The sequence below is a fragment of the Rhinoraja longicauda genome, chromosome 19, assembly GCF_053455715.1.
Source record: "Rhinoraja longicauda isolate Sanriku21f chromosome 19, sRhiLon1.1, whole genome shotgun sequence".
In the NCBI taxonomy this organism is placed as follows: domain Eukaryota; kingdom Metazoa; phylum Chordata; class Chondrichthyes; order Rajiformes; family Arhynchobatidae; genus Rhinoraja; species Rhinoraja longicauda.
In genome coordinates this window covers 16,266,161-16,291,672 of record NC_135971.1, presented here as the reverse complement: position 1 = coordinate 16,291,672, position 25,512 = coordinate 16,266,161, and the positions used below count along the sequence as shown (strand labels likewise).

The 25,512-nt window shown below is 46.9% G+C and overlaps 2 protein-coding genes across 7 annotated transcripts in view; one reads left to right on the top strand and one right to left on the bottom strand.

The window, feature by feature from the left end:
- Positions 1 to 867: 867 nt before the first annotated feature.
- On the bottom strand, positions 868 to 21,417 carry mrps18b (mitochondrial ribosomal protein S18B). Of its 2 annotated transcripts, XM_078415839.1 has the most exons (8): positions 21,208 to 21,417; positions 20,981 to 21,080; positions 10,757 to 10,883; positions 5,916 to 6,013; positions 4,942 to 5,010; positions 3,721 to 3,787; positions 2,563 to 2,622; positions 868 to 1,169 (listed from the first exon to the last, which is right to left on the bottom strand). In XM_078415839.1, the coding sequence occupies exons 2-8, from the start codon at positions 21,062 to 21,064 to the stop codon at positions 934 to 936; spliced, it is 741 nt and encodes a 246-aa protein (XP_078271965.1). In that variant the 5' UTR covers positions 21,065 to 21,080; positions 21,208 to 21,417; the 3' UTR covers positions 868 to 933. The 2 variants fall into 2 exon arrangements, with proteins under 2 accessions (XP_078271965.1, XP_078271964.1); XM_078415838.1 differs by having other exon boundaries at positions 20,981 to 21,417.
- Positions 21,418 to 22,177: 760 nt separating this feature from the next.
- The window catches only part of ppp1r10 (protein phosphatase 1, regulatory subunit 10), a 38,776-nt gene continuing 35,441 nt past the window's right edge, over positions 22,178 to 25,512 (top strand). For 2 of the 5 annotated variants that reach the window (XM_078416321.1, XM_078416320.1), the window contains exon 1: positions 23,358 to 23,573. In XM_078416321.1, the coding sequence (XP_078272447.1) occupies positions 23,557 to 23,573 (17 nt within the window). In that variant the 5' untranslated portion in view covers positions 23,358 to 23,556. The other 3 variants (XM_078416322.1, XM_078416323.1, XM_078416324.1) reach the window with 3 other exon arrangements.

The window sequence follows — 25,512 nt, the reverse complement described above, 5'->3', positions numbered from 1 at the left end:
TTTCAAAAATACCCAAAGACTTGGCCTCCACAGCCCTCTGTGGTAATGAATTCCACAGATTCACCACCCTCTGGCTAAAGAAATTACTCCTCATCTTCGTCCTTTAATTCTGAGGCAGTGCCCTCTGGTCCTAGACTCTCCCACTGGTGGAAACATCCTCTCCACATCCACTCTATCCGGGCCTTTCACTATTCAGGAAACAATAAACTAAACTTGTAGAAGCACAGAAAACAGGTGCAGGAGGAGGCCACTCAGCCCTTCGAGCCAGCACCGCCATTCAATATGTGGAAGAAAATAACTGCAGATGCTGGTACAAAAAGAAGGGTCTCGACCCGAAACGTCGCCCATTCCTTCTCTCCTGAGATGCTGCCTGACCTGCTGAGTTACTCTAGCATTTTGTGAATAAATACCCGCCATTCAATATGATCATCCAATATGATCATTCAATACGATCATCCAAAATCAGTACCTCTTTAGAACGGAGATGAGGAAGAACTTTTTCAGTCAGAGAGTGGTGAAGGTGTGGAATTCTCTGCCTCAGAAGGCAGTGGAGGCCAGTTCGTTGGATGCTTTCAAGAGAGAGCTGGATAGAGCTCTTAAGGATAGCGGAGTGAGGGGGTATGGGGAGAAGGCAGGAACAGGGTACTGATTGAGAGTGATCAGCCATGATCGCATTGAATGGCGTGGCGTACAGGCTCGAAGGGCTGAATGGCCTACTCCTGCACCTATTGTCTATTGTTCCTGCTTTCTCCCCATATCTCTTGATTCCGTTCGCCCTAAGAGCTAAATCTAACTCTCTCTTGAAAAGAGGAACGATTAGCATTGGTTTCTCACCCGTCACAAACCACACGCACGCACGCACACACACACACTTCACATTTTATTGGAAAAAAAGACATGAATACACGGTGGCTTCTAGGCTCGAGGTTGTGGTCACTTTGAAAGTCCCGCTGTTTCACTTGGAGCTGCAGTGGCCGTTTCCTTGAGGAAGGGCTTGTACATTTGTCGAATGCGGGCGATCTCCTTCTCGGGGGGTTCCTGCCACTGGTACCAGCTGTACCAAGGCTCATCCCCCCACGCCGGAGGTGGCGTCTTGCCCACCGCGGCGTGGGTGCCGCAGTAATCCTCCGGGCGAACCTCGACGCGCGGCACTGCGAACTTTAGCAAACCTGGGGCGGAAAGGCAATCAGGAACCACCAATTCAGCCCACTTTTTAAATAAAGTTTTACTTTTAGAGTTAACAGCGCGGAAACAGGCCCCTCGGCCCACCGTGTCCGCGCCGACCGGCGATCCCCACACACTAACGCTATCCTACTGGGGACAGTTTACATTTTATACCAAGCCAATTAACCGGCAAACCCGCACGTCTTTGGAGTGTGGGAGGAAACCGAAGATCTGGGAGAAAACCCACGCAGGTCACGGGGAGAACGTACAAACTCCGTACAGACGGCGCCCGTAGACGGGATGGAACCCGGGTCTCCAGCGCTGTGAGGCAGCAACTCTACCGCTGTGCCACCCCTATTAGAATTAGATCCATGACTTTTTTTAAACATTTCTGAATGGATGTTCCTTTTTTAAAAATTTAAATTCAATCAGCATTCCTCCAGCACTACTTCCCCCGCTGCAACTCACAGCATGTCTATCGGCGAGACCAAGCGCAGGCTCGGCGATCGTTTCACAGAACACTTCCGCCTAAACCTACCCGATCTCCCGGTGGCTCAGCACTTTAACTCTCCCTCCCACCCCCACACTGACCTTTCTGTCCTGGGGCCTCCTCCACTGTCAGAGTGAGGCCCAGCACAAATTGGAGGAACAGCACCTCATATTTCGCTTGGGCAGCTTCCACCCCAGCGGTATGAACATTGACTTCTCCAACTTCAAGACTCCAACTTCCCCTCCCTCTCTCCATCCCTCCTCCCCCTTCCCAGTTCTCCGACCAGTCTTACTGTCTCCAACTACACCAGTTTGAAGAAGGGTCTCAATCCGAAACGTCACCCATTCCCTCTCTCCCGAGATGCTGCCTGTCCCGCTGAGTTACTCCAGCATTTTGAATCTACCTTCGATTTTAACCAGGGATTGTAATCCGGACCACAGCCCGTCTCTGTCTCTGCGGGGCAGGCAGCATCTCTGGAGAGAAGGAATGGGTGACGTTTTTGTCCTTGTCCCCTCTGGAGCTCTGGGTCAGGGTGTCACGCACTATCCCTTCCCCTCTGGGACTGGCTGGGTCAGTTTGTCACACACTATCCCTTCCCCCTCTGGGACTTTTTTCCCCCTATACATTTTATCTATTTGCTTTGTTGTCACGTTCTCCCAGCTAACAGTGATCTAATCTACATTTTCCTTGATCTCCATTCCCCTTGTCTTATTTTCACATCTTACACTTCCTTATCTCTGTGTCTCTCTCTCCCCCCCCCCCCCCCTGACTCTCAGTCTGAAGGGTCTCAACCTGAAACGTCACCCATTCCTTCTCTCTAGAGATGCTGAGTTACTCCAGCATTTTGTGTCTACGGTTTAAACCACCATCAGCAGCTCTTTCCCACACGTGTCCTCCATGCTTCTTACCGTGGTCCTTGGCATCCTGGATTGCTTTGGTCAAGTTCTTGAACTGTTTCATACACACCCCTAGGATTGAACAATAGTTTTAGTTTCGAGACACAGCGTGGAAACGGGCTCTTCGGCCCAACGGGTCCGCGCCGACCAGCGATCCCCGCACACTAACACTATCCCACACACACTAGGGAAAGCTCTGTCAAGCCAATGGTTCAACCTACAAACCTGCACGTCTTTGGAGCGCGGGAGGAAACCGGAGTTCCCGGCGAAAACCCACGCGGGACATGGGGAGAACGTACAAACTCCGCACAGACAGCACCCGCAGTCAGGGAGTTGGAGAAACACACTGACCCACCCAGTCCCAGAGGGGGAAGGGATAGTGCGTGACACACTGACCCACCCAGTCCCAGAGGGGGAAGGGATAGTGCGTGACACACTGACCCACCGAGTCCCAGGGGGATAGGACAGTGCGTGACACACTGACCCAGCCAGTCCCAGGAGGAAGGAATAGTGTCTGACAAAGTGACCCAGTCAGTCCCAGAGGGGGAAGGGATAGTGTGTGACACACTGACCCAGCCAGTCCCAGAGGGGAAGGGACAGTGCGTGACACACTGATCGTCCCAGAGGGGAAGGGATAGTGCGTGACACACTGACCCACCCACTCCCAGAGGGGGAAGGGATAGTGTGTGACACACTGACCCACCCAGTCCCAGAGGGGGAAGGGATAGTGTGTGACACTGACCCAGCCAGTCCCAGAGGGGGAAGGGATAGTGTGTGACACACTGACCCAGCCACTCCCAGAGGGGGAACGGGATAGTGTGTGACACACTGACCCAGCCAGTCCCATGGCGATAGGATAGTGTGTGACATACTGACCCAGCCAGTCCCAGGGGGAAGGGATAGTGCGTGACACACTGACCCACAGCTCCAGAGGGGACAAGGACAGAAACGTCACCCATTCCTTCTCTCCAGAGGTGCTGCCTGCCCCGCTGAGTTACTCTGGCATTTTGTGTCTGTCTTCGGGACAGGGACAGGGACAGAGACGGCCTGTGGTTCGGATTACAATCCCAGGCATCGGCACATTTGTCACGGTTGTATCTGATCCCTTGACTTTGGTGAAAAGTTCTGCCTTGGCCGAACGGGAGTCAAAACAATGAATGAGGTCCTTACCGGTTCTGGTGGGATGGTAGGGAATGCCAGAGTGGGAGCAAATGAACTGTTCCAGGAGCCTCACATTCTGCAGGACACAGAAACCAGTCTCAGTGGTGTGCCTGATTATCACAACCAGTCTTACATAAACCACAGATACAGATCATAAGCGATAGGAGCAGTATTAGGCCATTCGGCCCATCAAGTCCACTCTGCCATTCAATCACGGCTGATCTATTGCTCCCTCCTAACCCCATTCCCCTGCCTTCTGGAGGAGGTTTACAAGAATGATCCCAGGAATGAGTGGGTCAACATATGATGAGCGTTTGTCGGCACTGGGCCTGTACTCACTGCAGTTTAGAATAATGAGGGGGGACCTCATTGAAACGTACCGAATAGTGAAAGGCCTGGATAGGGCGGATGTGGAGAGGATGTTTCCACTAATGGGAGAGTCTAGGACCAGAGGGCACAGCCTCAGAATTAAAGGACATTCCTTTAGGAAGGCGATGAGGAGGAATTTCTTTAGTCAAAGGGAGGTGAATCTGTGGAATTCTTTGCCACAGAAGGCCGTGAAGGCCAAGTCATTGGATTTTTTTTAAGGCAGAGATGGATAGATTCTTGATTAGTACAAGTGTTGGGGGTTATGGGGAGAAGGCAGAAGAATGGGGTTTGGAGGGAGAGATAGATCAGCCATGATTGAATGGTGGAGCAGACTCAACTCTATCAGTTTTGAAATTATGAACTGATGAAAAATATGTCTACAGTCTGCCTTTTAGTTTAAAGTTTAGAGATACAGCGCGGAAACAGGCCCTTCGGCCCACCGGGTCTGCGCCGCCCAGCGATCCCCGCACACTAACACTATCCTACACCCACTCGGGACAATTTTTACATTTATACCAAGCCAATTAACCTACAAACCCGCACGTCTTTGGAGTGTGGGAGGAAACCGAAGATCTCGGAGAAAACCCACGCGGGTTACGGGGTGAGCGTACAAACTCCGTACAGACAGCACCCGTAGTCGGGATGTAACCCGGGTCTCCGGCGCTGCATTCGCTGTGAGGCAGCAACTCTACCGCTGCGCCACTGTGACCGCCCTAATTTGGAACATGATGAAGCAGCTGAATACATCGGGAGACCACACTGGGCACACTGTGTGCAGTTCAGGCCACCCTGTTGCATGTCCGACAGGCCTGATTCTGTTCCCATGTCTCATGCCTGCAAATGCAAGTGGGAATTGCTTACCCTGTGATCAACCTGAATCTTTGGGTCTCGACATATTGGGCAGGCGTTGCCGCAAATCTTGTCTCCTCTCTGGAAGAAAAAGAGAGAATATTGAGTATAGAAGATCGGGAGGTCAGGTTGCAGTTGTACAAGACATTGGTGAGGCCGCATTTAGAGTATCGTGTTCAGTTCTGGACACCATGTTAGAGGAAAGATGTTGCCAAGCTGGAGAGGTTTACAGAGAAGATTTACGAGGATGTTGCCAGGACTCGAGGGTCTGAGCTTCAGGGAGAAACTGAGTAGGAAAAAAACTGCAGATGCTGGTTTAAATCGAAGGTAGACATAAAAGGAAGAAGGGTCTCGACCCGAAACGTCACCCATTCCTTCTCTCCCGAAATGCTGCCTGACATGCTGAGTTACTCCAGCATTTTGTGTCTACCTTCGAGACATTGAGCAGGCTGGGTCTCTATTCCCTAGAGGGCAGGAGGGTGAGGGACGATCTTATAGAGGTGTATAAAATCATGAGAGGAATAGATCGGGTAGACGCACAGAGTCTCTTGCCCAGAGTAGGGGAATCGAGGACCATTGGACACGGGTTTAAGGTGAAGGGGAAAAGATTCAATAGGAATCCGAGGGGTAACTTTTTCACACAAAGGGTGGTGGGTGTATGGAACGAGCTGGCAGAGGAGGTGGTTGAGGCTGGGACTATCCCAACGTTTAAGAAACAGTTTGACAGGTACATGGATAGGACAGGTTTGGAGGGATATGGACCAAGTGCAGGCAGGTGGGACTAGTGTAGCTGGGACTTGTTGGCCGGTGCGGGCAAGTTGGGCCTGTTTCGACGCTGTATCACTCTGTGAGAACAGCTTGTTAGAATGGTAACAACTGGAACTACCGAAGGACAGTGAACATAAATGTAGTCACCAGGCAACGTCTGAGGACAAGGAACTAGTACGATCAGAGGAGGCCGAGAGGAGAGAGTTAGCCACACTTACTATGCAGGTTTTCCTGGTCTTCTGGGGTGGGATTGCACCCTTGTGGTTCCTCCGATAGTCAGCCCACACCGGCTGGCTGCCGTACCGCTCGATATACTCTGCAGCAGGATAAATATGCTCAGGTACACATCCCGACAAGCTGAGGGTTGGAGCAAGTCAAACACCCCCTCCAAAAACTACCCCATTCACTCACAGAGGGGGAAGGGATAGTGTGTGACACACTGACCACATCACAGAGGATCTGACATGGACAACACACATTGCCGCACTGGTGGGTAAGGCAAGGCAGCGCCTTTACCACCTCAGACAGCTGAGGAAATTCAGGGTCTCTCTGACGATCCTTCAGTGCTTCAGTCCTTCAAGCATCTTGTCCGGGAACATCACAATCTGGTTTGGGAACAGCTCTGCCCAGGACAGGAAGGCTCTGCGGAGAGTAATGCGTTCGGCTGAACGCACCATGGGAACTACACTCGCCCCCCTGCAGGACCTATACATGAGGAGGTGCAGATCCAGAGCCAGCAACATTATGGGGGACCCCTACCACTCCAGCAACGGACTGTTCCAGCTGCTACGGTCAGGCAAACGCCTCCGCTGTCGCACTGTGAAAACGGAGAGGATGAGACGGAGTTTCTTCCCACAGGCCATCAGGACTGTTAACTCTCATATCACCAGGGACTAATTTAATTTACTGTATTAATTTATTTTCTGTGTTAAAAAAAAAATTCTATTCTGTTTTGTAGATCAGCACAATCCACAGGCGTGGCCACTTCCATTTCACTGCACGTCTTGTATATGTATGTGACAAATAAACTTGACTTGACCCAGCCAGTCCCAGAGGGGGACAGGACAGCGTGTGACACACTGATCCAGCCAGTCACAGAGGGGGATAGGATAGTGTGTGACACACTGACCCAGCCAGTCACAGAGGGGGAAGGAATAACGTGAGACACACTGACCCAGCCCGTCAGAGGGGGAAAGGATAGCATGAGACACACTGACCCAGCTAGTCACAGAGGGGGAAAGGATAGCATGAGACACACTGACCCAGCTAGTCACAGAGGGGGAAGGGATAGCGTGCGACACGTATAGTCTTTCCGCTGACTGGATATGATTTTTAGAGATCATATCATATCATATACATACAGCCGGAAACAGGCCTTTTCGGCCCTCCAAGTCCGTACCGCCCAGTGATCCCCGCACATTAACACTATCCTACACCCACTAGGGACAATTTTTACATTTACCCAGCCAATTAACCTACATACCTGTACGTCTTTGGAGTGTGGGAGGAAACCGAAGATCTCGGAGTAAACCCACGCAGGTCACGGGGAGAACGTACAAACTCCTTACAGTGCAGCACCCGTAGTCAGGATCGAACCTGAGTCTCCGGTACAAAAAGGTTTTTCACAGTACACATGACGATAATAATAAAAAACTCAACTAAACCTGCCTCCATCTTGCCAGGCAATGTGTTCCAGATTCCAACCACCCTTCAACACCTTCCTCATATCCTCTGCAAACTTCTTAACACTTCACCTGAACTCCATGGCCTGAGACTCCTGTGGTTATGGGGAAACTCAGAGAATCACGGAGCATGGAGACAGGCACTTTGGCCCAACTTGCCCACACTGGCCGACATGTCCCATCTAGACTAATCCCACCTGCTTGCGTTTGGCCCATATCCCTCTCAACCATTAAACTACAAATCTATGTACCTGTCTAAATGTTTCTTAAACATTGTGCTAGTACCTACCTCAATCCTGCCGTCACTGAAAGTAAGCATGCAGGTCCAGCAGGCAGTGAAGAAAGCTGATGGCGTGTTGGCCTTTATGACAAGAGGAGTTGAGTATAGGAGCAAAGAGGTCCTTCTGCAGTTGTACAGGACCCTAGTGAGACCTCACCTGGAGTATTGTGTGCAGTTTTGGTCTCCAAATTTGAGGAAGGACATTCTTGCTATTGAAGGAGTGCAAGGTAGGTTCACTAGGTTAATTCCCAGGATGGCGGGACTGTCATATGTTGAAAGACTGGAACGACTGGGCTTGAATACATTGGAATTTAGACGGATGAAAGGGGATCTTATTGAAACATATAAGATTATTAAGGGAATGGACACGCTAAAGGCAGGAAACATGTTCCTGATGTTGGAGTCCAGAACCAGGGGCCACAGTTTAAGAATAAGGGGTAGGACATTTAGAACGGAGATGAGGAAGAAAATTTTCACCCAGAGAGTTGTAAATCTGTGGAATTCTCTGCCGCAGAAGGCAGTGGAGGCCGATTCTCTGGAGGCTTTCAAGAGAGAGTTAAATAGAGCTCTTAAAGATAACGGAGTCAAGGGATATGGGGAGAAGGCAGTAACAGAGTACTGATTGTGGATGATCAGCCATGATCACAGTGAATGGCAGTGCTGGCTCGAAGGGCCGAATGGCCTACTCTTACACCTATTGTCTATTGTCTAACTACTCGTTCCATACACCTACCACTCTTTGAGTGAAAAGGTTACCCCTCAGGTTCCTGTTAAATCTTTTCCCCCTTCACCCTAAACCCATGTCCTCTGGTTCTCGACTCCCCTACTCTGGGAAAGAGACTCTGTGTGTCTACCCGATCTATTCCTCTCGCAATTTTGTACACCTCTGCAAGATCAGCATGTTTAGTTTAGTTTAGTTTAGAGATACAGCACCGAAACAGGCCCTTCGGCCCACCAAGAGCGTGCTGACCAGCTATCACCCTGTACACTCGCACTACCCATCACACCAAAGCCAATCAACCTGCAAACCTACACTTCTTTGAAGCGTGGGAGGAAACCGAAGAAACCCCTGCAGGAAATGGTGTTGGGTTGGCTGATGGGACTGAAGGCTGATAAATCCCCAGGGCCTGATGGTCTGCATCCCAGAGTACTTAAGGAGGCGGCTCTAGAAATCGTGGATGCATTGGTGATCATTTTCCAATGTTCTATAGATTCAGGATCAGTTCCTGTGGATTGGAGGGTAGCTAATGTTATCCTACTTTTTAAGAAAGGAGGGAGAGAGAGAAAACGGGAAATTATAGACCAGTTAGTCTGACATCAGTGGTGGGGAAGATGCTGGAGTCAATTATAAAAGACAAAATTGCAAAGCATTTGGATAGCAGTAACAGGATCGTTCTGAGTCAGCATGGATTTATGAAGGGGAAATCATGCTTGACTAATCTTCTGGAATTTTTTGAGGATGTAACTAGGAAAATTGACAGGGGAGAGCCGGTGGATGTGGTGTACCTCGACTTTCAGAAAGCCTTCGACAAGGTTCCACATAGGAGATTAGTGGGCAAAAGTAGAGCACATGGTATTGGGGGTAGGATACTGACATGGATTGAAAATTGGTTGGCAGACAGAAAGCAAAGAGTGGGGATAAATGGGTCCCTTTCAGAATGGCAGGCAGTGACTAGTGGGGTACCGCAAGGCTCGGTGCTGGGACCACAGCTATTTACAATATACATTAATGACTTGGATGAAGGGATTAAAAGTACCATTTGCAAATTTGCAGATGATACAAAGCTGGGTGGCAGTGTGAACTGTGTGGAAGATGCTATGAGGTTGCAGGGTGACTTGGACAGGTTGTGTGAGTGGGCGGATGCATGGCAGATGCAGTTTAATGTGGATAAGTGTGAGGTTATCCACTTTGGTGGTAAGAATAGGAAGGCAGATTATTATCTGAATGGTGTCAAGTTAGGAAAAGGGGATGTACAACAAGATCTGGGTGTCCTAGTGCATCAGTCACTGAAAGGAAGCATGCAGGTACAGCAGGCAGTGAAGAAAACCAATGGAATGTTGGCCTTCATAACAAGAGGAGTTGAGTATAGGAGCAAAGAGGTCCTTCTGCAGTTGTACAGGGCCCTAGTGAGACCGCACCTGGAGTACTGTGTGCAGTTTTGGTCTCCAAATTTGAGGATGGATATTCTTGCTATTGAGGGCGTGCAGCGTAGGTTTACTAGGTTAATTCCCGGAATGGCGGGACTGTCATATGCTGAAAGACTGAAGCGACTAGGTTTGTATACACTGGAATTTATAAGGATGAGAGGGGATCTTATCGAAACATATAAGATTATTAAGGGGTTGGACACATTAGAGGCAGGAAACATGTTCCCAATGTTGGGGGAGTCCAGAACCAGTGGCCACAGTTTGAGAATAATGGGTAGGCCATTTAGAACGGGGATGAGAAACTTTTTCAGTCAGAGAGTGGTGAAGGTGTGGAATTCACTGCCTCAGAAGGCAGTGGAGGCCAATTTTCTGAATGCATTCAAGAGGGAGCTAGATAGAGCTCTTAAGGATAGCTGAGTCAGGGGGTATGGGGAGAAGGCAGGAACGGGGTACTGAATGAGAATGATCAGCCATGATCACATTGAATGGCGGCGCTGGCTCGAATGGCGGGCGGTGCTGACTACTCCTGCACCTATTGTCTATTGTCTAACGTCTAACCCACGCAGGTCACGGGGAAAACGTACAAACTCCGTACAGACAGCACCTGTGGTCAGGATCGAACCCGGGTCTCTGGCGCTGTGAGGCAGCAACTCTACCCCTGCACCCCTCAATGCAGATGCTCCCCGACTTACGATGCTTGGACTTGCGATATTTCATCTTTATGATGGTGCAAACGTTGGGCGACGGCAGCGAGCCGCAGCTCGTTTCTGGCCACGTGTATTAAATGCATTTCGACTTACGATATTTTGGGTTTGAGACGGGTTTCTCGGAACGTCACTCCATCGTAAGTCGAGGAGCACCTGTACCTAACGGGTGAGCGTCTCGCGCCCGACCCTGCCGATGCACCTCAGTGGATGCAGCGCACAGGGTGGCCTGGAGGACCAAGTACCTTCGCTCTCCAGATACTCCCACGGCCGTTCCTTGAAGCGGGAGATCGTGTTGAAGGTGGCCTGGTCTGCCACGGTGCTGAAGGGCAGGAGAATGGGCTGCCTCGGCCTCCATTGTGGGACCACGCTCTGGGGACGGGTGAAGCAAAGAGGAGGGTTGGATCCATTTGCAACCATCGTCCCAAATACACCCCAGCGGCACAAATATTGATCTCTAACTTCATTTCACCAAACTAGGACCCAAACGGTCTTTCCAGATGAGACAGAGGTTCACCTGCACCTCCTCCAACCTCATCTATTGTATCCGCTGCTCTAGATGTCAACTGATTTACATCGGCGAAACCAAACGCAGGCTCGGCGATCGCTTCGCTCAACACCTTCGCTCAGTCCGCCTCAACCAATCTGATCTCCCGGTGGCTGAGCACTTCAACTCCCCCTCCCACTCCCAGTCTGACCTTTCTGTCATGAGCCTCCTCCAGTGCCATAGTGAGGCCCACCGGAAAGTGGGGGAACAGCACCTCATATTTCGCTTGGGCAGCTTGCAGCCCAGTGGTATGAACATTGACTTCTCCAACTTTAGATAGTTCCTCTGTCCCTCTCTTCCCCTTCCCCTTCCCAGATCTCCCTCTATCTTCCTGTCTCCACCTATATCCTTCCTCTGTCCCGCCCCCTGACATCAGTCTGAAGAAGGGTCTCGACCCGAAACGTCACCCATTCCTTCTCTCCTCAGATGCTGCCCGACCCGCTGAGTTACTCCAGCATTTTGTGAAATAAATACCTTCGATTTGTACCAGCATCTGCAGTTATTTTCTTACACGATCTCTAACTTCAAGGAACACTTGTGTAGGAAAAAAAACTGCAGATGCTGGTTTAAATCGAAGGTAGACACAAAATGCTGGAGTAACTCAGCGGGTCAGGCAGCATCTCGGAAGAGCAGGAATGGGCGACGTTTCGGGTCGAAACCTTTCTTCAGAAGCGTCACCCATTCCTTCTCTCCTGAGATGCTGCTTGACCCGCTGAGTTACTCCAGCATTTTATGAAATAAATACCTTCGTTTTGTACCAGCATCTGCAGTTATTTTCTTACACGATCTCTAACTTCAAGTAACACTTGTGGAGGAAAAAAAACTGCAGATGCTGGTTTAAATCGAAGGTAGACACAAAATGCTGGAGTAACTCAGCGGGTCAGGCAGCATCTCAGGAGAGAAAGAATGGGTGACGTTTCGGGTCGAAACCCTTCTTCAGAAACGTCACCCATTCCTTCTCTGCCGAGACGCTGCCTGACCCGCTGAGTTACTCCAGCATTTTGTGTCTACCTTCAAGTAACCCTTGGTTTCCCTCTCTTTCCATCCCTCCCCCTCCGTCTCCGACCAGTCTGACTGTCGCCGACTACATTTTATCTGCTTGCTTTGTTCTCCCAGCTAACAATGATCCATTCTACATTTTCCTTGATCTCCATCTCTTTTGATGTCTCATCTTCACCCTTCCTAATCTGTGCATCTCCCTCTCCCCTGACTCAGTCTGAAGAAGGGTCTCGACCCGCAAACATCACACATTCCTTCTATCCAGAGATGCTGCCCGTCTTTTTTTTGTTTTTTAGTTCCAGAGATACGGCGCGGAGACAGGCCCTTCGGCCCAACGGGTCCGCACTGATCCACGCTCATTAACACCGTCCTACACACACGAGGGACAAATTTTACATTTATACCAAGCCAATTAACCTATAAACCTGCACGTCTTTGGAGTGTGGGAGGAAACCGATCTTGGAGGAAACCCAGGCGGTCAGGGGGAGAACGTACAAACTCCGTACAGACAGCACCCGTAGTCGGGATCGAACCTGGGTCTCCGGTGCTGAAAGCGCTGTAAGGCAGCAACTCTACCGCTGCGCCACTGTTACTCCAGCATTTTGCGTCTATCTTCGGTTTAAACCAGCATCTGCAGTTCCTTCCTACACAATTTATCTTGGCATCATGTTCGGTACATTGTGTACTTTGTTATGTTCTCTGCTCTTATCACCGATTTAAAAAAACCCTGCTATTGCGACATTCACATGGAAGTTCATTGCTACCTGTTCTCCCTTCTATCACCACCCCGATCCTAATGCAAGGTCTCGAAAGATCCACAGTTCCCTTCTCCCATTTATGACCTTTGTACTTCTAAGTTTGCACTACAGATTTTTGGCTTGCACCAGCGCAACAGTGGCGCAGCGGTAGAGTTGCCGCCTCACAGCACCAACTGCGATCCCAACTGCGGGTGCTGTCTGTACGGAGTTTCTACGTTATCCCGGTGACCTGCGTGCGTTTTCTCCGGGATCTACGGTTTCCTCCCGCACTCCAAAAACGCACAGGTTTTGTAGGTTGATTTGGCTTGGTAAAATTGTGCATCTTCCCTCGTGTGTGTTAATGCGCGGGGATCGCTGGTCAGAGCGGACACGGTGGGCCGAAGGGACCGTTTCCACGCAGTATCTCTTAACTGACCTAAGAATAACGGATCGAAGGTATTTATTCACAAAATGCTGGAGTAAATCAGCAGACCCACGACCCGAAACGTCGCCCATTCCTTCTCTCCTGAGATGCAGCCTGACCTGCTGAGTTACTCCAGCATTTTCTGAATAAATACCTTCGATTTGTACCAGCATCTGCAGTTATTTTCTTATAAGAATAACGGATAATTGACTGTATATCTATTTAGACACAAGAAACTGCAGATGATGGTTTACAAAATAAAATACACAAAGTGCCGGACTAATTCAGTGGGTCAGGCAGCACCTCTGGAGAACATACATCATGTATTGTCTTCCTGCTGACTGGATAGCATGGTCTGGCCTCGATTCACCTACTCTGGGCAAGAGACTCTGTGCATCAACCCGACCTATTCCTCTGATGATTTAATAGACAATAAACAATAGGCGCAGGAGGCCATTCGGCCCTTCGAGCCAGCACCGCCATTCAATGTGATCATGGCTGATCATTCTCAATCAGTACCCCGTTCCTGCCTTCTCCCCATACCCCTGACTCCGCTATCCTTAAGAGCTCTATCTAGCTCTCTCTTGAATGCATTCAGAGAATTGGCCTCCACTGCCTTCTGAGGCAGAGAATTCCACAGACTCACAACTCTCTGACTGAAAAGGTTTTTCCTCATCTCAGTTCTAAATGGCCTACCCCTTATTCTTAAACTGTGGCCCCTTGTTCTGGACTCCCCCAACATTGGGAACATGTTTCCCGCCTCTAACGTGTCCAACCCCTTAATAATCTTATACGTTTCGATAAGATCTCCTCTCATCCTTCTAAATTCCAGTGTATACAAGCCTAGTCGCTCCAGTCTTTCAACATACGACAGTCCCGCCATTCCGGGAATTAACATAGTGAACCTACGCTGCACGCCCTCAATAGCAAGAATATCCTTCCTCAAATTTGGAGACCAAAACTGCACACAGTACTCCAGGTGCGGTCTCACTAGGGCCTTGTACCTAATGCACCTCTATAAGATCAATACACCTCTACAACATCAAGTATCACTATACCTATATTTGTACACTGTGAATGACTCGATTGTAATCAGGTATTGTCTTTCTGTAAAAATACATTTCTGACCGTCTGCTACATTATGAACCATTGCAGACCTCTCAGGTCGTCTTGGACAGGTCTGCTTTTAGTTTTTATCATATCATATCATATCATATATATACAGCCGGAAACAGGCCTTTTCGGCCCTCCAAGTCCGTGCCGCCCAGTGATCCCCGTACATTAACGCTATCCTACACCCACTAGGGACAATTTTTTTAAACATTTACCCAGCCAATTAACCTACATACCTGTACGTCTTTGGAGTGTGGGAGGAAACCGAAGATCTCGGAGTAAACCCACGCAGGTCACGGGGAGAACGTACAAACTCCTTACAGTGCAGCACCCGTAGTCAGGATCGAACCTGAGTCTCCGGCTCTGCATTCGCTGCATTCGCTGTAAAGCAGCAACTCTACCGCTGCGCTACCGTGCCGCCCACATATATGGAACAAACTCCCAGTAAACTGCAGGTCCACTGCCACCCTCGGTTCTTTTAAATCGAAGGCTGAAGACTTTTCTGTTTGACACTGCCTTTTATTAAATCAAATAATTATTAATTTCTTACACTGCACTGTAACTTTTATTCTTGTATTTCATACCCGTCTTATTCTATTTGAGCTTGTTTTTATTTTCTATTCTCTTTAATGGCTGTTTTTAATTGCTTTTAATTGCTCTTTAATGTTTTATGTAAAGCACTTTGAATGGCCTGGTTGCTGAACTGTGCTACGTAAATAAACTTGCCTTGCCTTGTTGTCTGGATAGCACGGTCTGATCCTCGATTCACCTACTCTGGGCAAGAGACTCTGTACATCTACCCGATCTCTTCCTCTCATGATTTTGTACACCTCTATAAGATCAATACACCTAGATAAGATCATGTGTCTGTATACTGTAAATGGCTGGATTGTAATCAGGTATTGCCTTTAAGTTGACTGGATAGAATGGTCTGGCCTCGATTCACCTACTCTGGGCAAGAGACTCTGTGCATCAACCCGACCTATTCCTCTGATGATTTAATAGACAATAGGTGCAGGAGGAGGCCATTCGGCCCTTCGAGCCAGCACCGCCATTCAATGTGATCATGGCTGATCATTCTCAATCAGTACCCCATTCCTGCCTTCTCCCCATACCCCCTGACTCCGCTATCCTTAAGAGCTTTATCTAGCTCTCTCTTGAATGCATTCAGAGAATTGGCCTCCACTGCCTTCTGAGGCAGAGAATTCCACAGATTCACAACTCTCTGACTGAAAAAGTTTTTCCTCATCTCAGTTCTAAATAGCCTGCCCCTTATTCTTAAACTGTGGTCTGGCCTTGATTCACCTATTCTGGGCAAGAAACTCTGTGCATCTACTCTGTCCATCTACTCTGTGATTTTGAACCCCTCCATACATAAGATCATAAAATCATAAACTCATGATTTTATACACCTCTACAAGATCAATACTAGATAAGATCAAGCATCAAGTGAATGGCTGGACTGTAATCATGTATTGTCTTCTTGCAGACTGGATGTCTCGGTCTGGCCTCGATTCCCCTACTCTGGGCAAGAGACTCTGTGCATCTACTGTGATCTATTCCTCTCATGATTTTATACACCTCCATAGCATCAATACACCTAGATAAGAGCAAATATCATCATAAATCTGTCCACTGTGAATGGCTGGACTGTAATCATGTATTGTCTTCTTGCAGACTGGATGGCACGGTCTGGCCACAATTCACCTACTCTGGGCAAGAGACTGTGCATCTACTGTGATCTATTCCTCGTGATTTTATACACCTCCAATATCATCAATACACCTAGATAAGAGCAAATATCATCATAAATCTGTCCACTGTGAATGGCTGGATTGTAATCATGTATTGGCTTCCTGCAGACTGGATGGCACGGTCTGGCCTCGATTCACCTACTCTGGGCAAGAGACTCTGTGCATCTACTCTGTGATCTATTCCTCTCATGATTTTATACACCTCCATAGCATCAATACACCTAGATAAGAGCAAATATCATCATAAATCTGTCCACTGTGAATGGCTGGATTGTAATCATGTATTGTCTTTTTGTTGACTGGATGGCACGGTCTGGCCTCAATTCACCTACTCTGGGCAAGAGACTGTGCATCTACTCTGTGATCCATTCCTCATGATTTTATACACCTCCAATAACATCAATACACCTAGATAAGAGCAAATGTCATCATGTATCTGTACACTGAACTTTCTGTTGACTGGTTGGCATGGTCTGGCCTCGATTCACCTACTCTGGGCAAGAGACTCTGTGCATCTACTGTGATCTATTCCTCTCATGATTTTATACACCTCCAATAACATCAATACACCTAGATAAGAGCAAATGTCATCATGTATCTATCTGTACATTGTGAATGGCTGGACTGTAATCATGTATTGGCTTCCTGCAGACTGGATGGCACGGTCTGGCCTCGATTCACCTACTCTGGGCAAGAGACTCTGTGCATCTACTCTGTGATCTATTCCTCTCATGATTTTATACACCTCCATAGCATCAATACACCTAGATAAGAGCAAATATCATCATAAATCTGTCCACTGTGATGTACACTGGAATTTAGAAGGATGAGGGGGGATCTTATTGAAACATATAAGATAATTAGGGGATTGGACACATTAGAGGCAGGAAACATGTTCCCAATGTTGGGGGAGTCCAGAACAAGGGGCCACAGTTTAAGAATAAGGGGTAGGCCATTTAGAACGGAGATGAGGAAGAACTTTTTCAGTCAGAGAGTGGTGAAGGTGTGGAATTCTCTGCCTCAGAAGGTAGTGGAGGCCGGTTCGTTGGATGCTTTCAAGAGAGAGCTGGATAGAGCTCTTAAGGATAGCGGAGTGAGGGGGTATTGGGAGAAGGCAGGAACGGGTTACTGATTGAGAGTGATCAGCCATGATCGCATTGAATGGCGGTGCTGGCTCGAAGGGCTGAATGGCCTACTCCTGCACCTATTGTCTATTGTCGATTGTCAGACTGGATGGCACGGTCTGGCCTCAATTCACCTACTCTGGGCAAGAGACTCTGTGTATCTACTGTGATCTATTCCTCATGATTGTATACACCTCGAATAACATCAATACACCTAGATAAGAGCAAATGTCATCATGTATCTATCTGTACACTGTGAATGGCTGGATTGTAATCATGTATTGTCTTTCTGTTGATTGGATAGCATGGTCTGGCCTCGATTCACGTACTCTGGGGAAGAGACTGTGCATCTACTCTGTGATCTATTCCTCTCATGATTTTATACACCTCCAATAACATCAATACACCTAGATAAGAGCAAATGTCATCATGTATCTGTGCACTGAACTTTCTGTTGACTGGTTGGCATGGTCTGGCCTCGATTCACCTACTCTGGGCAAGAGACTCTGTGCATCTACTCTGTGCATCTACTCTGTGATTTTGAACCCCTCCATACATACGATCATAAAATCATAAACTCATGATTTTATACACCTCTACAAGATCAATACTAGATAAGATCAAGCATCAAGTGAATGGCTGGACTGTAATCATGTATTGTCTTCTTCCAGACTGGATGGCACGGTCTGGCCTCAATTCACCTACTCTGGGCAAGAGACTCTGTGCATCTACTCTGATCTATGTATGGAGGGGTTCAAAATCACAGAGTAGATGGACAGAGTAGATGGACAGAGTAGATGGACAGAGTAGATGGACAGAGTAGATGGACAGAGTAGATGGACAGAGTAGATGGACAGAGTAGATGGACAGAGTAGATGGACAGAGTAATAATAATAATAATAATAATGCATTATTATACACCTCCAATAACATCAATACACCTCGATAAGAGCAAATGTCATCATGTATCTGTGCACTGAACTTTCTGTTGACTGGTTGGCATGGTCTGGCCTCGATTCACCTACTCTGGGCAAGAGACTCTGTGCATCTACTGTGATCTATGTATGGAGGGGTTCAAAATCACAGAGTAGGTGGACAGAGTAGATGGACAGAGTAGATGGACAGAGTAGATGGACAGAGTAAATGGACAGAGTAGATGGACAGAGTAGATGGACAGAGTAGATGGACAGAGTAGATGCACAGAATAGATGCACAGAGTCTCTTGCCCAGAGTAGGTGAATTGAGGCCAGACCGTGCCATCCAGTCTGCAGGAAGCCAATACATGATTACAGTCCAGCCATTCACAGTGGACAGATTTATGATGATACTTGCTCTTATCTAGGTGTATTGATGCTATGGAGGTATATAAAATCATGAGGAATAGATCACAGTAGATGTACAGTCTCTTGCCCAGAGTAGGTGAATTGAGGCCAGACCGTGCCATCCAGTCTGCAAGAAGACAATACATGATTACAGTCCAGCCATTCACAATGGACAGATTTATGATGATATTTGCTCTTATCTAGGTGTATTGATGCTATGGAGGTGTATAAAATCATGAGAGGAATAGATCACAGTAGATGCACAGAGTCTCTTGCCCAGAGTAGGGGAATCGAGGCCAGACCGAGACATCCAGTCTGCAAGAAGACAATACATGATTACAGTCCAGCCATTCACAGTGGACAGATTTATGATGATATTTGCTCTTATCTAGGTGTATTGATGCTATGGAGGTGTATAAAATCATGAGAGGAATAGATCACAGAGTAGATGCACAGAGTCTCTTGCCCAGAGTAGGTGAATCGAGGCCAGACCGAGACATCCAGTCTGCAAGAAGACAATACATGATTACAGTCCAGCCATTCACTTGATGCTTGATCTTATCTAGTATTGATCTTGTAGAGGTGTATAAAATCATGAGTTTATGATTTTATGATCGTATGTATGGAGGGGTTCAAAATCACAGAGTAGATGGACAGAGTAGATGGACAGAGTAGATGGACAGAGTAGATGGACAGAGTAGATGGACAGAGTAGATGGACAGAGTAGATGGACAGAGTAGATGGACAGAGTAGATGGACAGAGTAGATGGACAGAGTAGATGGACAGAGTAGATGGACAGAGTAGATGGACAGAGTAGATGGACAGAGTAGATGGACAGAGTAGATGGACAGAGTAGATGGACAGAGTAATAATAATAATAATAATAATGCATTATTATACACCTCCAATAACATCAATACACCTAGATAAGAGCAAGTGTCATCATGTATCTATCTGTACACTGTGAATGGCTGGATTGTAATCATGTATTGTCTTTCTGTTGACTGGATAGCATGGTCTGGCCTCGATTCACGTACTCTGGGGAAGAGACTCTGTGCATCTACTCTGTGATCTATTCCTCTCATGATTTTATATACCTCCAATAACATCAATACACCTAGATAAGAGCAAATGTCATCATGTATCTGTGCACTGAACTTTCTGTTGACTGGTTGGCATGGTCTGGCCTCAATTCACCTACTCTGGGCAAGAGACTCTGTGCATCTACTGTGATCTATGTATGGAGGGGTTCAAAATCACAGAGTAGATGGACAGAGTATAAGAAAATAACTGCAGATGCTGGTACAAATCGATTTATTCACAAAATGCTGGAGTAACTCAGCAGGTCAGGCAGCATCTCGGGAGAGAAGGAATGGGTGACTGATGGACAGAGTAGATGGACCGAGTAGATGGACAGAGTAGATGGACAGAGTAGATGGACAGAGTAGATGGACAGAGTAGATGGACAGAGTAGATGAACAGATGGACAGAGTAGATGGACAGAGTAGATGGACAGAGTAGATGGACAGAGTAGATGGACAGAGTAGATGGACAGAGTAGATGGACAGAGTAGATGGACAGAGTAGATGGACAGAGTAATAATAATAATAATAATAATGCATTATTATACACCTCCAATAACATCAATACACCTAGATAAGAGCAAATGTCATCATGTATCTATCTGTACACTGTGAATGGCTGGATTGTAATCATGTATTGTCTTTAGGAGCAAAGAGGTCCTTCTACAGTTGTACGGGGCCCTGGTGAGACCGCACCTGGAGTACTGTGTGCAGTTTTGGTCTCCAAATTTGAGGAAGGATATTCTTGCTATGGAGGGCGTGCAGCGTAGGTTCACTAGGTTAATTCCCGGAATGGCGGGACTGTCGTATGTTGAAAGGCTGGAGCGATTGGGCTTGTATACACTGGAATTTAGAAGGATGAGGGGGGATCTTATTGAAACATATAAGATAATTAGGGGATTGGACACATTAGAGGCAGGAAACATGTTCCCAATGTTGGGGGAGTCCAGAACAAGGGGCCACAGTTTGAGAATAAGGGGTAGGCCATTTAGAACGGAGATGAGGAAGAACTTTTTCAGTCAGAGAGTGGTGAAGGTGTGGAATTCTCTGCCTCAGAAGGCAGTGGAGGCCAGTTCGTTGGATGCTTTCAAGAGAGAGCTGGATAGAGCTCTTAAGGATAGCGGAGTGAGGGGGTATGGGGAGAAGGCAGGAACGGGGTACTGATTGAGAGTGATCAGCCATGATCGCATTGAATGGCGGTGCGTGCTGGCTCGAAGGGCTGAATGGCCTCCTCCTGCACCTATTGTCTATTGTCTTTGTGTTGACTGGATAGCACGCAACAAAAGTTTTTTTGTTTTTTTTTAAAATCGTAGTTTCAATGCACACGACCATAAACGAGAGTTGCCTGAGGTGAGAAGCATCTTACCAGCAGAGCCCTGGCCCTGGTGACTAGAGGAGCGACCATGAGCTGCAGCCTCCAACCACTCGCCAGCGTCGCCAGCGCCGCCATCTTGTGCTGCCCACAGCTTCAAACAAAGAACCAACAAAGGGGGGAAAAAAAACCCACTTGAAAAAGACTAAAAACCAAACGCACAATTCCCCCAACGGCTCCTCCGCCTCACAAAACCCGCACAATTCGCCAGCGGAGCCCACCTTGCGTCGACATTGTTGACCAAATGTTTTCAAAGAAAAACAAAAAACAAAAAAATATTTGAAAACGGTCAATCGCGTCGTGTTATTTGGATATTCCTCCGGACTTTGAACATCGAAACCGACGGCGTCTGCGATTTTAAAAAATCGTGTGAAGGAAGAATTTTATTCGCATTTTTTTTTTTTTTGTTGTTGTTGACCAACGCCTGTCTGTCACGTGACTCGCTGTTCGCTGAAGGGAGAATGTTTATTGATCGTCATTCTCCTGGTTGACAAGCGCGCAATGTGTTAGACGCTTTGAGGTGGTTTTGATGTTAAAATGTTCATTTTTTTCAATTTTAATATTAATTTTTGATTTTTGGGGCAGGGGTTTGCGCAGCGGCTCCAGTGCGCGTGCGCCAACTGGCACACAGATCTGTCAACTCATTCTGACGTCACCCGCTTTGGGCTCGGGAAAGAACACAGAAACCCGCTAATTAAAAAATATATATATGTATAACAAAAATAATAATAACCGCGATAAATTCCTAGATTCGGGGTTCAACTTTTTTGTGGGGGGTGGAAAAATGGGAAAGGTGGTGGGGGAGGGGGAGGGAACGACAGCCGGGTAGCCAATCAGATGCAAAGACTGGCGGCCCTCACCCCGACACGTGACCGCCCTCCTCACGTGACCAGACGGCCGTCTGTGACGTCCGCCCCCCGGTTATAAAAGGGGAGACTCATGCGGCAGCGCCATTCCAGCCTGGGGTTTGAGGTATGTGAGATGGGGGAGGGTGCGCTGCTCACACTTGGGGGTGGGGTTATCTTTTTCCCTCTCCCCCCAAAAAACAATCCATAATAAGCGGTTTGATTTAATCTTTTAATGAAAATTTAATTATATTTCGAATGTGTTTGGGGTTTTTTGTTTTTTTTCTCATCCACGGTCGTACTTGTTTACTTAACCTTGTTTCTCTTGTTCTTTCTCTCCAGGTTTTTATTTTTTGTTTCTCCTTTTGGGCGAAGACGACCAGGGGAAAGAAGCCTCTCTCCTCCTCGTCTTGGGGGTGTTTGTGTTTGAGGATAACAAAAGACAAAACAGCCGCCACCTCAAAACAAAAATCCTTTTCATGGTGTTTTTTGTGTGTTTGAGGAACTAGGGACACTTTTTTTCTTTTTTGTGTGTCCCCGTCCCCTCCCCCGAAAAAAAAAAAGGACCAGCCGAAATAATTTTGTAATTGTTAAAACGAAAAGGAGAGAGGAAAAATATCAAGCAAACAAAAAAGAAAAAAAAACGACTTTATTACCCATATAAGCTCATTTTTAAAACAAAATAAGCCGATTTTCTTTGCAAATGTAGAGTCATGGAGGTCTCTTTAACAAAAAAATTGTGTTGTGTTTGCACATAAAAACAAAAAGCAGCTCGAAGCGCTGAAGGAGAGTTTGATAGTAAGTTTCGCTTTTTGGCAAAGGAAAAGGAAAAAATGACTTTGGGGTTGGGAGGAGTGGGCAATGAAATCGATTCTCTTTTTTTTGTATCTATCTTTATATATATGAAAATATTAACGAAAGGGACGATGGGGGGGGGGAGCGTTTTAAGGCAAAAGGGGGAGGAAAAATGTTAGGGGTTTGCAAAACAATGAGCTCACACACACTTAAAGTGGTAATAAAAGCGTAAAATTTTTGTGCTTTGTATGTGTGTGTGTGAGACTAGGGCGAAAAGGATCGTTTTAAAAGAAAAAAGAAACAGGAAGGTCGTGCAATCTGTAAATAAAGATTGCTGGAAGTAATTCTCCACAGGGAAGGAGAAATAGGGTTTTTTTTAGGTTTTAAACAAAATAACGAGGATGAAGGAGGGGGGATGTGGAAAAAGTACAGCAGGAGGTTTTTCTTGGAGGTGGGAGGGGGTTTTGATGCTTTTAAAATGTTATTATTTTGTGCCGTGGCTCCTCGTTAAGATGGCGGTCGCTGGCCGTCTTGTCCTAAGATGGTGGCTGCGCCTTTGCTGCCTTGTTTTAAAAAACATGTTTTGCTTCCTCCTCCCCCCCCGAAACGCCACAAAGGAACAGAGCCACACAGAGGCTGGATGACTCAAACCCGAGGTGATATAATTTTCAGCCACTCCCCACCTCTCCTCCTCTTTCCCTCCCTCCTCCCCTCCCCTCCACCAAAAACAAAAAAAAAACCTCCCTCCACTTCTCTCTCTCTCTCCCCCCTCTCTCAGCCTCAGCCAATGAACTCTTTCAACAAGGAGGAACATTTACATGGGGAAATCAGCCCCCCTCTCCCCCCCTCTCTCTCTTGTGGAGATCCCAATGAGGACAGACCTTTCTCACATTCCGAGCTGAATTACCCCCACCATTTTTAGTGATTGAAATGATTCTTTTCAAATGGCAAGTTCACCTCCCATGTCCCGTCCCTCTCCCCTCGAGGAATAACTGGAAACTGCTTGTCCTACTAGGTGGCGAACAGATGCCGTGGTCGTGTGATTAGAAATAATTATTTTCTTCCCGCATCAAGGAACCGTGGATCCATTTTGCAATGTCATTTGATTGCTTTTTTTAAAATATACAAGGGCTTGATTGGTACTACATTGGCTTGGAGTTTGCGGCGTCTTTTAACTGTAAAGATTACTGTAATGTGATTAACGTTTCAAAGTATCAATCAACCTCTTTTGATCACATCGATTGAATGTCATGAAAACAAGTGCCTGTTTGTGACCAAGTTACCACTGGGCCGTAGGTACACGACTCGCAGGCCAGCATAACCTAATCTGTCTTCTGTGTAGGTGCATAATTTGCAAACAGCAACTTCATATGGGAAGCGATTTCACTTTTCATAGTGGAGCTTAAGTGCGAAGCTTGCACGGTTTTGTACTGTTTAGGTCCCAGCACAATAGGGGCTGATGAATAGGGGGAGGTGAAGCTAAAACATCCTGCACTTTAAAACATCAGTGACAGCCACATGCAAACTGGTAAGCAAACCTTTCTGAACGTTAATTGCATTTCACGACTTCATTGCTGTCTTGAGCGAGTGTGATGTTTGCCATTCTAACAGATCCATAGCAAAATATTCGAGACCTGCATGCAACAAATCTTGTCGGCGTTGTTCCAGTCAGCTTGCTTCACGGTCGAATTAATTTCAAAAGCACCCGTCGTTTTCGACATCCACCTCCGGCGTGCAATGTTTGAGTCGCCCAAGTGCGATTACAAATTGCGTGTATGTCTAAATCTTGTTTTAGATATTTCCACGTTGCGAAATTACTTTATATGTAGCTCTGAGAGGGGAGGGATTATGGTAAACTGAAATGCGTTAACCCCCAGCATGCGGTGTTTAAATCCCGAGATAGTTGATTAGCATTCAGTTCGTTTATTTCGCACTTTCTTTTCCTTTAACCCGCCCACTCCTGCGTTTGAAGAAACGAGGCCGCAGTCGCTTCACCGCGGGGCGAATACCCCGCCCCTGCTCTTCTCTTTCTCATTGCATCCAGATTGTATGAGGCCAAATATAATGAAAGCCAACACCACGAGTGATTGCTAACGCGTGAATGGTTTCGGGTAATCACTGCTTCTGTGCAGACTAGCAATGGAGTCGTGTTAGTGTCCTCTAATATATAGGGATTTAGGCCAGAGGTCAAACTACCTTTGAGGTAAGGATCTAAATGCAGTAAAGATAACCAGTCTTGCATCTTGCTGACATAATGCCCTGCATATAAGCCATTTGGGTAAATAAATTATTGTAGCTCTTATTTGGCCCAGTGGTAACCTTCACTTAAATGATTTGGGTTAATTTGTTAAGTCAGCCCTTTGTATCACTTCACTGATGTACAATGGATTGTTCTGAGTTGGATATGAATATAATATAAGCTAATCTCTTGCATCACTGGTTACATATGAAAATAGAAAGCAAGAACCATTTAAAGTCTTTCTCACTGGCAGCTGTATACTGTATGTTATGGGCAAACGACTGATTTATCTTCAAGTGCTGAAAATTTATCCCTGAATAATGTTTTGGGTTGTGTTCATTTGGAATTAATTGGTGATCTTTATTTCTGCTCTAGGAGATGAATTGAGCACTCCTAGGGAAATTATATCCTAATTTAAGCACTAAAACACATCCTAATTAAAATAAGCTGCATGTCAACTGTAGTTCAAATGCAGCATTTCTCTGAACTACCTAAATTAATCTGCAGCTCGCCACGATGTCTGTAAAATTCAATTTCTTAAGGCTAGGTGTAAATGTTAATGAGTTATATGTAGCCAACTTTCTTCAGCTTTGCTCCAAGTACATTCTATTCAACTATAATATACATGAAAGAATTCAAGCTGTGCT

Excerpts from the sequence above, each read along its gene's own strand:
- mrps18b (XM_078415838.1), bottom strand. The coding sequence starts at position 21,064 with ATGGCGGCGCTGGCGACGCTGGCGAGTGGTTGGAGGCTGCAGCTCATG. Across the intron at positions 6,014-10,756 it reads GGAGTATCTGGAGAGCGAAG|AGTATATCGAGCGGTACGGC; the intron begins GTACTTGGTCCT and ends ATCCTGCTGCAG. Across the intron at positions 2,623-3,720 it reads CTACCATCCCACCAGAACCG|GGGTGTGTATGAAACAGTTC; the intron begins GTAAGGACCTCA and ends GTTCAATCCTAG.